The sequence below is a fragment of the Balaenoptera physalus genome (genome assembly GCF_965194825.1).
Source record: "Balaenoptera physalus genome assembly, chromosome: 3".
Lineage (NCBI taxonomy): Eukaryota > Metazoa > Chordata > Mammalia > Artiodactyla > Balaenopteridae > Balaenoptera > Balaenoptera physalus.
This window is the reverse complement of record NC_138890.1, coordinates 151306136-151321312: the sequence shown is the minus strand read 5'-3', so window position 1 is coordinate 151321312 and position 15177 is coordinate 151306136. Positions and strand designations below refer to the sequence as shown.

At 36.2% G+C, this 15177-nt stretch overlaps 1 protein-coding gene across 9 annotated transcripts in view; it reads right to left on the bottom strand.

Annotated features, from left to right (window-relative positions):
- The window catches only part of DROSHA (drosha ribonuclease III), a 121526-nt gene that overhangs the window by 58258 nt on the left and 48091 nt on the right, over positions 1 to 15177 (bottom strand). For 8 of the 9 annotated variants that reach the window (XM_082453685.1, XM_082453679.1, XM_082453684.1 and 5 more), the window contains 3 exons: positions 7469 to 7638; positions 3021 to 3145; positions 1295 to 1394 (listed from right to left, as the gene is read on the bottom strand). In XM_082453685.1, coding sequence (XP_082309811.1) covers positions 1295 to 1394; positions 3021 to 3145; positions 7469 to 7638 — 395 coding nt within the window. The remainder of the gene's footprint in view (positions 1 to 1294; positions 1395 to 3020; positions 3146 to 7468; positions 7639 to 15177) is intronic. The other variant, XM_082453683.1, reaches the window with a different exon arrangement.

The following is a 15177-nucleotide window of genomic DNA, read 5'->3' as shown; positions in this document are numbered from 1 at the left end:
CTTGCAGCAAGGGTACATTTTATTAAAAAAAGACAGTGATCCAAAACTTCTGCAAGACATAAACAGGAACTGACTCTTCCCTTTTATGCCGTCCTTCAAATAATTAATGATAAAAAATAATTTTATACTTGTATGCTTATTCAATAAAAATCTCATAGGAATTCATAATTACAACAGGAACCACCACCACCAGCTCCACCACTGATTAAGTTCCTACTACAGGCCAATACCACTGGAGGAAAGTTAAATGGAGTATTTTCAAGTCCATACAACCACCTTTTTCCCTGGGTGCACCAACAGAGGGACATTTCAGTCAGCCTCTCTTGGCCTTGGTTCTGTCCTTTATAATGAAGCTGACTGACTCAAGTCACAGAAAGTGATGAGGTCAGAATTCAAACACTTTTGCCAGCTTCAAAACCTTGCTCTTGGGACTTCAATGGTGATCCAGTGGGTAAGGCTCTGTGCTCCCAATGCAGGGGGCCTGGGTTCGATCCCTGGTTGGGGAACTAGATCCCGCATGCATGCCGCAACTAAGAGTCTGCATGCCGCAGCTAAGAAGTCTGCATGCAACAACTAAAAGTCTGCATGCCGCAACTAAAGATCCTGCATGCTGCAATGAGGATCCCGTGTGCCACAACCAAGACCTGGTGCAGCCAAAATAAATAAATAAATAAATAAATAAATAAATAAATAAATAAATAAATAAATTTAAAAAACAAACCAAAAAAACCCCACCTTGCTCGCTCTTACACTATGGCAACAGAATAAAACCTTACTGAGACAAAATTTATGTTGATACTGAATCCATTTATTCTTAAAATTAAAACTAAAACACAAATGATCCTAGAATACAGATAATACTACCCATTAGTAAAGAAATATGGAATTTGGGATATAAAACCTTAGAAAATCAGTTCACCTTACCAAACTAACAGACACATGGAAGCCAATCTTTTACAACCTTAAGACCACGAAATTTGAATAAGTGGTACTATGTGCAGTCTAAATAATGATAAAAGGCTGATCCAGCACGTTTTAAACTTTAACTTCTATAGAAGCTATATTTATTCCCAACTTTCTTTAAAAAACTGGCCTTTTTAGGGGGGGAGAATGGTCCCTTAGCTACTAAAAGATGAAAAAAATCAATCAGCATACTAACGTGAGGAGGGGAATAAAGTGTGATTTTTTTTAAAGTTTCTTTCCATCTTATTCTAGAAGTGTGGTGTAAAAACAATCTCAAATAAACCTGAAGTGCATCACCATTAGTCACAGGAGAACAAGGTCCAATACCGACCTCCCTCTGTGCCAGCTTCTGCTTGTCAGTTTGTTTGACTTTAGGGCTATTTGCTAGGAGGTGGCGAAGTTTTACGTAACTCTTCCACAGTTTCTGGTACCTAAGGAAAAGGACAGACAGACACCTCAGACAAAAAGAAGGCAAATCTAAAGTGCAATAAAGCCAGGTGTTCTAACAGGCCTACTCAATCATAAATGCATTCTTGTGAATATCCTTAATGGCAGCAGACCTTCATTCTAAGGAAGGATGTGATCTGGGGGGGTTGAGGAGTAGGATGACCAAGAGTCACCTGGAACCTACTTATTAAGTTGATTATTGCCTATATGGGTTGAAATTGAGGTGTCACTATACGGATGAATCTCTCTGGAAAAAATTCCTAGGGAGACACACAAAAACCAATAGAAACATGTATGGTTTCTCATTGTTACCTCTTTGAAAGTAACACATTTTATTTAAATATGTGTTATCTGATGTTTGTTGAAAGAAAGACCCCTTACTTAATAAAGATACTGTCCGTGTCCAAAATGCCTTCACTGAAAGTAAAAGATGGAGAGTATTAGAAAAGAGAACCCCCTTTGGGACAACACTCAAGCTACATAGCTACATACATCCATTTTTCCACTGGGAAGGGAAAAAAGACAAATGGTGTATATCAATTTGTATATGCCATGACAAAAATAAGCATATTTGTAGCCAAATATGTTATAACCTGGCTCACAGTTAAAGCATCCTGGAAATGAAGAGAATATGAAGTCTTTTATCAGTTCACACTCCTGCCATCTGAGTCCACGGGAGCCTAATCACATTCTACTAACACTTTTCTGAAAAGAAGGGACTTTCCAAAGATTTTCTGTCATATTGAAACTGCTCCTTTCTTGGCCTTAGCTGGGTGTCTCCTTTTTGATAACATTTTTTTAGAGAATGGAGGAAAGAAAGAAGTACTTACACAGTGCCTGGTTCACTGCTTCATACTTTTATCCAAAGGGGGGAAAAAAGAACAAAACCCTTTAGCCTCTTCTAATATATCAGCCAGAATTGGATTTATGAATTGAAAATCTCCCATGCCCTTTTCTCCCATTATGAATCCTTTAAAAAAATTAAATCAGGAAACGGTTTGTTTGTTTAATAAGGTAGAGAATCCAAACACTCCTGAAGAATATAATGGTACTATTTCCATTCCCACACATCTTCATTTTCTCCCAGCAAAACACTAACATGCCAGTTGGAAAGTAACATCAATTCTAAGAGTCAGAAGTCATGGCTTCTCCTTCCAGTACAACCCTTGACTTTGCATGGGATGTTGAGCTCTTACTAAGATGTCCCCCAAAAACAGAACTCTGTGTAAATGTGGCAGTGCTAAGAACCAACATGGCGCTACTTTCCTCTAGAGGGCATTGAAAAAAATAAAAAAGAATAATAACAGTAAGTACTATAATGATGGATAAAGGAAAAGTTCCTTAAAGGTTAAAAACATACAGGACTCATGTTGACCAAGACTGCCAAGGATAATCTATTGAATAATAATTTCCTGCAGTCAAACATGTAGAGAAAATAATTATTCAGGAGCTACCAAAACTTGCTTCATTTGGTAACCTAAATTTGGAAACATGGCTCATTTCAGGTCTTAAATTTTAAAAAGGAAAAATCCACTAAAGGGGATTCCTCGCTAATTCAGCTGTTAGTAGAAGGTGAAATTGGCTAAGACAAACACTGAAAAATATCTTACTGTGGGTCTCCAGCATAACTCAACTGTGCAGGGCGTATCCCAAAGTGGACGATAATCGGAAAAGTAATCACATCGGGGTTGAACTGTTCGCGATCCAGTTGATCGATGCGGACAGAGCTTGGTTTCTAGGGAGAAAAATCAAAGCCATTTATTCCCTTAAGAAGTCTTTAAGAATTGTCTTTAATCTAAGTAGGGAAGAAAGTAATCGGATTTTTCCCTAGGAAAGCCTCATCCCCAAAGGGAAAATGTCATTTAAAAACGCTTTAATCATAGCAGCTAAACTATATAAAATCTATAGTGTCATCCCTATAAATGAGTCTGTGCCATTTGGCATAATGAACAATGATTTTGTCCTTGTTTGCCATCCACATAGAAACCTTTAAAAATTAAACTTTTGAAAGGACACTTAGGCAGATGTAACTTTTCCTTAACCTCTCCAAAGGCACAGAGGAAGTATTCCACATGACCAGAAAGAGATATGCTGGCTTATTCTGCTTTAATTTCACATTTCAAATGAATAGCTTATTTCTACTCAGGAGGCACAGACAGATGCCTCTATATCATTTTTTCCCCCATTAGTGCTCTGTATACCTTGTGTATTCCTTTAATTCTATACCTTTAAATTAAAAGGTATGGTGGTACAAAGACCAAATAGTTAAGCTTCTCTTATTATGTCCATGTAGGCCATTCTTAAATTTTAATAGAGAGCTTCATAAGTTTTTTTTTTTTCCCCCAAGTCTAATAAAAAAAGAAGTGAACAGCTGGTTCCTTCTTAAGTTACTTAAGTATGAGGATCCATTTGTAAAATATCTTTCATCTTGAAAGCTTAAGTTTGTGAAAAGATGGTAAAATCACAGAGAGTATGCTTTAGCAACCTCCTTGCTTATACTCAATGCTCAGGGCAGTCCCTAATTAGAAACTAAATTCTTACTAAGAGATTGTGGGGTCTTTGGCTCAGTTGCTTTAGAGCCAAGGCTATAGAGTTGATCCCCATGGAGGCCAAGGAGCTTCATTCTGTTGAACAGCTATGCCCAACAACTATGACTTGTTTGTCCAGGACACAGGGGTTTCAATGTTAAGACTGGAAAAGCCCCCAGCAGCTGGGACAAGCTGGTTACCCTACCCACAACCGTAGTCCTAGTCAGCCATGTGACAAATACAAGTTGATGACAAAGTAAAAAGATTTGTGTAAATTCACCTACATTAGTGAAAAAACAACTTAGACTTCAGTTTTTAAAGAATATTTCAATGTCATTTAACAGTCAAATTTTTACTAGCATCTTGAAAAGTTGACCTCTGCTCTCAAAATTAATAATTGGAGAAGATTTTGGTCACAAAAAATCTAAGATAAAATTATTTAAATGCCCATAAACAGTAGCAACATGTTATTTGGGTCTAAGAATTGTTTCCAATATTTTATGCATCAGAGCAGCAGAATTCATTTTTAAAAGAGGTATTGCACCACAGAAAAACGCTAGTGAAGTATTCATGTTTTCATGATTTTGAATACCATGCTATGGTATCAACAGAGGAAACAGTGATTTAAAATATCTATAGTATCTCTAATTTATAGGGGGAGGGGATGAAATAAGTTCTAGACTTTGGCCACACCCTACAGTATCTATCATACCATTTTTGTAGAAGAATAAAAAACATTCTTGCCAATGACCAAAGTATTCCCCAGCAGAGGCAAAGTACCTAGGGAGGGAGATTAATTCCTCTAAGTTCTGCAGCAATAAAGTACTTAATGTGACCATAATGGTTTGGAAATTTTAATAAATTCCGCAATATCCTTACCACTGGGCAATCTTCCAACGCAAGTACTGCAGAGGATGAAATGTGGTGCCATGTCTATTCTGCCCTATTCTCAAAAGGATATAATGAAAGGATGTTTTATTATACTGAGTTTTCAGAATATTTTTCTCCTTTACACTAAGACTAAATACTAAATACTAAAAAAAGAAAAAAAAAATTAACTTCAACATGTCCCTAAGCTTGGCACCCAAACTTAGCTTTCTTAATTTATTTCCAATTACTTTGCAACATAAACCTTTCACCCTGACTAACCTGTGGTTTCCTTATTATCTTTAAAACTGGCCACATACCATCTCAAGTAGTATGTACATTCAATTGTGCCAATAATTTAAACAATTTCTTGATTCCTTCCTTAAAGACCACAGTGGAATGTTTATGAAGAATACCTGGCAGCCCGGCCCAGTGATCTCACCAAAAACTACAAGCTTTCCTGACCGGCTTTTTCAGATTGGTCCATTGATTCAATAATTCATCACAGACTCCTTTCATATGGATATACTGTGAATTTGCAGCTGGACAAGCAACATACATAATCTATATACTTCACTAGCACCTGGCTTACGTAGTAGTCCCTCAACAACTGAGTTGAATGATGATCATGGTAATGGAGTAAATATCCTCTATGCCATTGGCTCAAAAACAAGCAAGGAGTGAACCAGAAGCAACTGGGATTATTTTTTTAAACTACAGATCTTTGAACCCCATTATGTGGAGCATATGGGGTGGGGTCCATCAGGGCATTCTTATATTTTCAAAAGCTCTCCAACTGATCCTAGGATCTTAGGAAATTTTAACCAGGCTATGGAAGAAAGCCCCAGGGTGAAAGTGTTTCCACAGTAAATCATGGGATTCTTCAAGCAGACCTACCAAGGTGAAAAGGCATGTCTCCCACCACCATCACACCCACCCATCCTCTGACCCAACTATAAAACTGACAGAAGAAATGTAAATTTGTGCAACTGTTTAAAGAAAAATTAAGTCCAGAGTCACACCTGCATAGTACTATGACTTGTATACTTCTTTTAAAGTTACTTTAATAATTATTTGTGTGGCTAAACAACATAACAGTAAAAATTGTATAACTTTTTTAGTTTTAAACAACTTTAATGTTTAAATACGTTTTTATTAAACTTTCACTTTCTAGATTTGTTTAAAATAATCAGTATTAGTTGGAATATTTGATTTGCAAATAGCAACATTTTGCTTGTGCAGATGTTACTGTCATGCTACAACAAGTTGATCCAGAGTTTTTATTTTTATGAATCAAGGCTATTAAACAATTTGGCAGCCTTTTAAAAACAACAGCTTTGTTTAAATAGACTACTGTTTCTTTACATAGAAGTATTTTAATTCTCCACTTTTGGAAAACTATATCCTGATAAGATGCCAATATATAACTATTTTATGAAATAACATTTTAGACAAAACAATTTTTTAATAAATATATAAAACAGCATATTCTTTATAAGAGAAAACTAGTTATCTATTAATTCTCTGCTTTGATTTTTATATTTTTACCTCAAAATAAACATTAGAAGCAAATTTTAAAGCAAAAAATTTAAGAAACAAAATGAATAAAATGGGAAATATTTGTAACAATTACGGCAAAGAATCAGTAAAAAAGGACAAATACCACAAAAGAAAATTAGACAAAGGATATTGATAAGCCATTATCAGAAAAAAAAATTTAAAGGTCAATAAACATTTAAAATATCAATTTTTGCTAGAAACCAAAATAAACAGAAAACTGAACTAAACAGTATCAATTTTTTTCCTACCAAATTGACAAAGTTTTTTGTTAAACTAGTATAACTGTATGAAGGAATGGGCAATCTCATATACTCCTTGTCAGAGTGCAAATTCTACAACCCTCTGGAAGGCAATTTATAACATGTACCAAAAGCCTTCAAAAGCATACCTTAAGGAATTAAATGGACACATTCAAAGATAAATACATACATACGTATACATGTTTACACACATATATACAAATTCAACACAGCATTATTTGTTATAGCAAAAATCTGGAGTCAACCTAGGTGCCCAATAACAGGGGGTTAATTAAATAACTTGGGGGCATTTTTTTTATTACACGCCTCAAGAGATTTAAGACTAAGGAAAAATAACTTTGTGGTTGTTGTTCCTGGAGAAGGATAAGAAGGAAAAGTTCTGAATGTTAATATTTAATAGTATGATGCCAATTTTGTTTCAAAACAATATGAAATATGTCTATTCTAAAGAAACTAGAAAAGTGAATAGTATCATCTCTGGAGAATGGAATTATTGGGTAATTTTTATCTTCATTGGGCCGTTTTTCTATTTTCCTAATTTTCTATAGTGAAGACATATTACTTTTATACTCAGCAAAAAATTAGATCTGAACGTATCTAAAAACTTCAAAATTCTCCATAATAATCAGAATAAATTTACTAAGCAGATGAAATTACTACTAAATATGCCTACATTATATTTTTCTTATTTACTAAATATTTAAAGGAAAAAATTACTCAAAGAACAAGAAGCAATGAATTTTAAATTTTAAATCTTTAAAAATGTTCTGTTATCGTTTTTGCAAAACACTCAAACCTGAAACGAAGGTGATTCAGTCTCTGACTGTCAACACCAGCACATACCGTCCCAGGGTTGGTGACAATCATGCCTTTGCATTCTTCCGCATATTTCTGCCACTCAAGTTCTTCCCACTGAAGCATATTGGCAATCTCCTCTTCGGGAACCAGGGCTTTGCTACACCGTAATAAGTAAAGGAGGATCTGGTGCATGGACAGTACTTCCTTTCCTCCATCTTAGGTGACAGTGGAGAGAGAGGGAAAAATAAGACTACTCAGTTAACAGCCAGTCATCCACCCAATAAGGAAAAACAAGACAATGAGAAGAGAGCATTTTTAAAAAGGTAGTACAGAATTTACATCGCTAAACCTTTGTTTAACCAGGTGCTAAATAATAGGAAAGCCATGTGTTTCACTGATGAACGGTGCTCATAAACCATCTTATTTACTAAAATGGCAACAACAGCATTATAAATGATAAAAGGCCCATATGTCAGGTAGGAATATAAAAAAGGTACCTACCTAAATAAATTTAAAACCACCTAATGTAAAGAACCACAGTTTATAATATACAGAACCGTGTTATGTTTTAAGTATTTTATCACTCTTTACAGGGTAACAGATGAAAGCTCTTCGACAGTGATGTTACTGATTTAAGGAAATTCTAAGCTTTTATGAGATATTTATGGATGTTTTCAGTAAGCTATTGTTGCATTATGGTCTAATTTTTTGGTGCTAATGTGCTGCACCTGCCATGAGGAATAGAGCTAAAGAGCTTGTACTAATATCATGAAGATCATTATGGAGTTAGTACATGGAAAAAACACCAAGTACTCTGAGACTTACAGAAGCATATATTACCAAGTACAGAGGATAAAAACAACAAAGAACATAATTAAAGTACCTTGGAAAAAATCAATTAATCTGGTACTTGATGAATCAGACATTCATCTAATGTGGGCATTAATTTCAGATTCACAGGCTTCTGCCTTCTCTTTGGGCTTAGCTTCTTGACCAGCATGTACAACCACCTTTTCTCTGCCTAGTCCCACCCAAAGGAAGGACAAGAGCCCTGAAGGGGTAGAGAACAATAACTACCCTCCCCAGGTCATGAGACATGCTAGGAACAGTAGTATAGGACCAAACACTTCATGGCGAAACAAGGGGACCAAGATGGTGGAGATGGGTAGGAATAAACGAGGGGGTCCTATTTGTGCTAGATAGAAGAGTTCATGGCAGCCAAGGAATCTGGGATACTAGAAAATGGAAGAAGATAAAAGATTTTAATTCAAGTTGCTATGGGCCAAAAACTTAAGCCTACACATCTAAGAGAGAAGACAGTAAGGATCAAAATTTCTTTTTGATCTGTGTCTTTCTATCTCAGAGGCTGCTCTGGAATTAGATGGCATTGCTGCTACAGGGCCACTATATATGTAGGAATGCATTCATTCATTAATCTAAATATGCATTCATTCATTCAATAATTACCAAGCACCTATCATGTAGCAGGCCTAGGAAACACAGCTGTGTTAAATAGCCAAAACCCCTTATATTCCAGTGGAGGGGAAGATATAATAAAAAACAACTACATAATAATAGATCAGAGATGACTGCTATGAATAAGGATCAAACCGGGCAACTACACATAAAAGGGTGGTCAGGAAAGGCGTCTTTGAAGAGGTGCCATGTGAGCCAAGACTTGAAAGAAGCAGAGGAGCCCCATGCGGCTATCTGGGAGAGGGGTGTCTTGGGTAGAAAACATAGCAAAAGCCCTAAGGTGGAGTGGGATTGATGTGTTCCAGGAACTGCCAAGAGGCCAGCGTGGATGGAGTGAGGAGGAGGAGAGCGTGAGGGAGGCAGCAGGGAAGTCAGATCTTGCCAAGCTTTACAGAGCACGGGAAGCGCTCTGGATTTGACTCTCAGACGGGAGCGTGTTTTTCACCATCATGTGCCAGGCACCGTGAGTGGTCCCATGTAGCAATTATGGAAAAAAAAAAACACAAACAAAAACACAAGCTCTATAGGCCTTCAAGAAGCAAGTTGGCTGATGATGACTAATCACAACTGTTCCTAGAGGAATCTTTGCAGATAACATTCTGAAAACAGAGCTCTCTTAAAGACACAGAGTCTCTTAAAAAAAATAACTGTCTAAGAAGTAACTGAAGTACAAAATACAATCAACCCATATGAGGACATGTCCCACCTACCCTTCATATTATTGTTCACAGCAGTAAAAATTTTTTATGCCTCATTACAAAACATCTGCCTTAAACCCAGGAGTCACCTTTGATGAACAAACTTCCATGGTTAAGGGCATATTTCTCAGTCTGTCTCAATAGAAATTTTAATCCGCCTGCATGTGACATGTCTTTCTCAATCGATGATGTTCCCCTCTCTGCTATGGAGCCCAGCATAGTCATAATGCCTACCCGTCCATCTGAGCCCATGGTAACCTCTGCTTCTGGGGGGGCCTGAAGTGAGCAGGTAGACAAGAGAACTCTAAAGTCAGAGTAAGTTGACTTACACTTGCATGTGTCCACATACAGAGCAGCAGGGATAAAGAAAACCTAGAGAGCCCCGAGAAGAACTGCCACACTAACGAGATTCTAGGCACCAAGGAAAGAGTAAAATAGGATTTAGATTGTAATCATTATATTTGCTAAGACTACTAAAGAGCACTGCAAGCCTATAAGGACACATCAGGAGTCTAGGATACTATAAGGAGCAAAGTGTTGTTTTGTTGCAAGGATTAGAAAAAAAATTCAGATTTTATTTGGGGAGGTTGGTGCCTGGTGGAAGGAGAAAAGATATGCAACTCCAGGTATACAAACTGGCGCCAGAATCTCCCCACAAGCAGTTGCAAGTGGCTGACTTCAGGGCACTTCAAATAAAAGTGAAAAAGAGTAGGGGCGCTGAATTTAAAGTGAAAAGAATAAAAAACTCAAAGAGCTAGTGGGAGGGGGTAACACTTAAACCTACAAACCAAGGGCACTGCCCAGTTTAGGAGAAGAATACCTGTGAGAGAAAGAAGGCAAGCCACTGAATGCTTATGAGAACGCATCTACCTAGATTAGGTGCAAAGCTGCTGATGAGGGGGGAGAGTTTTATAGCAGCACGGAACTAGAAATAATTTTTAAAAAACATACACACATCAGGTGCAAAATTGGTAATGCTGAAGGAGAAATTGTAAATCCATGTTGAAATCTGCTAAATATTTTAAATAGCAACTAAAATCTAAAAAGATAGATATTTACCAATGTGAAAAAGTAGAAACTCAGGACAGATAAGCTGAGGTGAAATCCTTACGGAAATATAAGGAAAAGTAGACGCGACTAGAAAGTCCTGCAGAGCCCACGGGGCAAGGGCTGCATCCCTCACACCCAGCCCGGCAAAAAAGGCACTCCAGAAATATTTGTGGAATGACTTTCTGAAGCGGATAAATACTGTGGCCACTTGCTCGCAGACTGCCATGAATTTACTAATGTTAATGAATTGGCTCTTTTGGTTTGTCTGCTTCGCTACATGTTTATGTTGGGGATTTATGGAACTATGTCACTGAGGGCTAGGAAGTAATCTTTATCTCGTTGGCTGAGATAAATAGGACATGATATAAATGAGAAATTAGAGTGGGTAAGCTAAGGTTAGCAGGAATTCTGCCAGCACTGGGACTGGTACCGTGACAATGGCTCATTATTCGGGAAGAACTGGAGTTTGTGTTTCAGGGAATGAATCTGGACAGTCATTAATGAACTGACAGACTTTATAAACTGTTTCTTAGAGACCCAATTCTCTCGGTTTATATTGCTTGATTATTTATATGGTTATTGTGGGGAGGGGCAATTTGTTAGGGAATTTGTGTTAAGAATACAGCTGGTTAAACGAGTATTTCTCAGGAGTGTAATACTCAATTTTAAGAAATATAAAAATACCTTCCTCTTTCCTTACACTGAGAATAACTATATAACTTCATTACCATGTCTCCTGTATATTCCTAAGACACCTTTATATAATCTTAAGTTTTGAAAATTTGTATTAACAACACAGTATTTTCTAAACTTTCCAAATACAAAGTTATATTAAGATGCTGTATCAATTAATGTTTTTTCCAAACTACACTTCCCTCCTGGGAATTTTGATATACTCTCCCACCCTCTGGCCCTCTGTCAGCCATACCTAAAGAATTACTTCTCCAAAAATCAATCTGGTAGATAACTGATTTGCAAAATTGATTCAGGATTCTCAAAGCTTTACTACAGCAATGATATAAACAATGAACAGGCTTTCCCGTTAAGTGCAGCCTTCCTAACTTGAATTATGCCCTGCCCCACCCCTGACTACAGTCAGGATAGAACCTTAAAGTGGCTCTAGGAGAGCTCATATCAACTATTTGGCTACTAGAGGTAGAGGCAGGGATAGGAAAGAAACAAAAATTTGAGAAAACTCTTAAAATATCAATAAACTGGTTATTCTGTGATTTGACTTCTGGTAAACTGACCTGCACTGAATAATCCTTGGTTTAAACTATAAGCTTAACTTTGGATAAATTTGTATAAAGCAATTGAGACAGCTGTCTTCAAAGCAGGTCAACTGAGGAACTAGAGAAAAACTGGAATGACTGATAAACTTTCAGTTACATAGTATAATAAACTGATACAAACAAAAAGCAAATGAGAATGAGAGGACCATGTAATACTATATAAAAGCTGCTCATTCTCACAGGAGTTCAAGTAAGATGCAAATAATAATAATGAGATGACTTTTTACCTATCAAATGACTATTAATATCCACTGTTGGCAGATGTACAGAAAAAGGGTACTGTTAAAAATGTTGGTTAGAACTACCAACTATGTCCTTTCTAGAGAAAACTTGGCCAACTCTTTCCAAATTTAAAATGTGCATACTGTCTTAACAAATAATTTCACTTCTAGAACCCTACCTTGTAGAAACACTCACACAAATGCAAAAGGATAGATACACAAGACTATTCCTGAAGTATTTATATGTAATGGAGGAAAAATAGAGACCTCCAAAATACTCATGCCTAGAGGAACTGCCAAAAAAGTTAACGTCCATTCATACTATGGAATGCCATGCAGGTGTTAAAGATTGAGGCAATGTATTTATATAGAGGATGTCCGAAACAGTTGAGTAAAAGGTCAAGTTGTGTAACATATTTAGTGTTATCCCACTTAAAGAAAAAAGCATAATTCTCTCTGTACAGGCTAAAACAAATACAAATCAAACCATTTATAGCACCTATTCATTTTCACATGTCTAGAAGGGGGTGTTCACTTTTTTACTTCATACACTTTTGTACTGTTTGTGTGCACACACACACACACACACACACATACACACACATAGAGTCGACATAATTAAGGGCAAGGTAACACTTCAATTCTGTGAAGAAAGAATGGTCTTTTCAAAAAATGGTGCTGGGTCAACTGGATGTCATACTGAAAATAATGAATATTGACCCATATCTCATACCATTTGTAAAAACAAATTTGAGACAGATTATAGACCTAAATTTGTAGAAAATATAGAAGAGTATCTTGATGACCTTGGGGTAGGCAAACTTTTCACAAATAAGATACAAAAGGCTCCAAGCAAAAAGGGTAAATATGTAAATTGGACTACATTAAAATAAAGAATTTCTGTTCACCAAAAATCACCATTAAGATGGTGAAAAAGCAATCACAGAGAAGGGACTGGCAATATATATATCTGACAAAAGACTCACATAGAGTATATATAAAAAATACCTACAAGTAAATGAGAAAAAGGCAGACAAAACCCAACAGAAAAATGAGCTAAAGGCTTGAACAGGCACTTCAAAAGAGAACATCCAAATGGTCAATGTATGAAATGGTGATCCATTTCATTAGTCATTAGGGAAATGAAAATTAAAACCATAATGTGATACCTCTGAATACTCATCAGAATGGCTAACTTGAAAAAGAAAGAAAAATGCCAAGTGTTGGTGCAAATGTGGAATAACTTGAACTCTCATATACATTGCAGGTGGGACGGTAAAATGGTACAATCACTTTGGAAAACTGTTTGGAAGTATCTAGAAAGCTTAATATAAACACATCCAGAATTTCCTCTCCTAGGTATATATCCACTATAGAAAAGCATAAATATATGCTCACCAAAAGGCATGTACAAGTGTTTGGTGAACACGTGTATGCTATCTGAAAGAGTCAAAAACTGAAAACACGCAAATGTCCATTAATCACAGACAGGTCAAATACATTTTAGTTTAGTCATACCATATAATACTATACAGCAATGAGAATGAACCAACTACAGTTAACTCTAACAATAGGTATTTCAAAAACATAATACAGAAGAAAACAGAAACAAAAAAGAATATACAATTCTAGTTTTTATAATTCAAAAACAGGTAAAACTAATACATGGTATTTTCAAGCCAGAATAGAGGCTACCTTGAGGGGCTGGGTAGTGACTGGAAAGGGGCTCTTGGATGCTGGTAATCTTGAGCTGGGTGCTGAGGACACAGTCATATTCACTTTGTGAAAATTCATTGAGTCTTAAATGTATGATATGTGCACTTTTCAGTATTTGTGTTCTACTTCAATCAAAGGTTTACTTTTTAAAAATGAGAGGCAATACCAAAGAATGTTTGAAAAACACATTCATTCTTATTAGTAATGAAATACATGAGTATTTTACTAAGACACTATTATGACCAATTAAATAAAGTCAGTAAACAAGTATCTACTGAGCCCCTGCTATGCACCACTTAGTAGTATGTTAGTAGTGATACAAGACAGACTGTTTACTCCTTAGCCTCATAGAGCTACAGTTGGAATGGACGGAGGGAGGGAGGGAGGAAGGAAGGAAAGTCCAAAACGTGAAGAAGACTAATAATGCATTTTTCATGGCAGCATAAACTGATATGATTCTTTTGACAAGAAATTCGGTACTACATATCATGATCTTTAAAAATATCTGCCTGCTTGATGAATTATTAAAAATTAGGATGCAAAGCATTTATCAGTATGATGACCACTATGCAAAAAAGTTATGAACAGAAAAAAATGAAAATATACATCAAAATGTATTTTCCTTTTGAACTTATCATTTTCTAAAGATTTTTAGTGAAGTCATATTGTGAAAAATGAATCAACCATAATTTGCCATTCAATACCATAATGCATTTTATACATTAGGCATTTTTCTATATCCTACAGGGTTTTGCTTTTTTTTAAAAAAAAAAAATTTATTTGTGTATTTATTTCTGGCTGCGTTGGGTCTTCGTTGCTGCGCATGGGCTTTCTCTAGTTGCAGCGAGAGGGGGCTACTCGTCGTTGCAGTGCGCGGGCTTCTCACTGCGGTGGTTTCTCTTGTTGCGGAGCACGGCTTTTGGGCTCCAGAGCGCAGGCGGATTCTTAACCACTGCGCCACCAGGGAAGCCCAAAACTTATTATTAAATTAAATTAAAACTTATTATTACTGAAAACAGCTCATTTATAGTCATGCACTAATTGGGAGAATCTTCATTGTGTAGGCAAAGTCATAAATATTTTTACCAATTGTATGACTTTTATACTAACAGCTGTGTTCTGAAATCAGTTAACTCCATATTACATTCATTGGCACAGAAAAGTTACTGTTGTTCATAGCGACTTTTGTCTTTTGAAATGCATATTCTATTTTAAATTTGAACTGTTCTGCCTAATTAAAAACAGTCTACAATATTGTGTGCTCCTTCATGTATATGTAAATGTATTCATTAATGTGTATT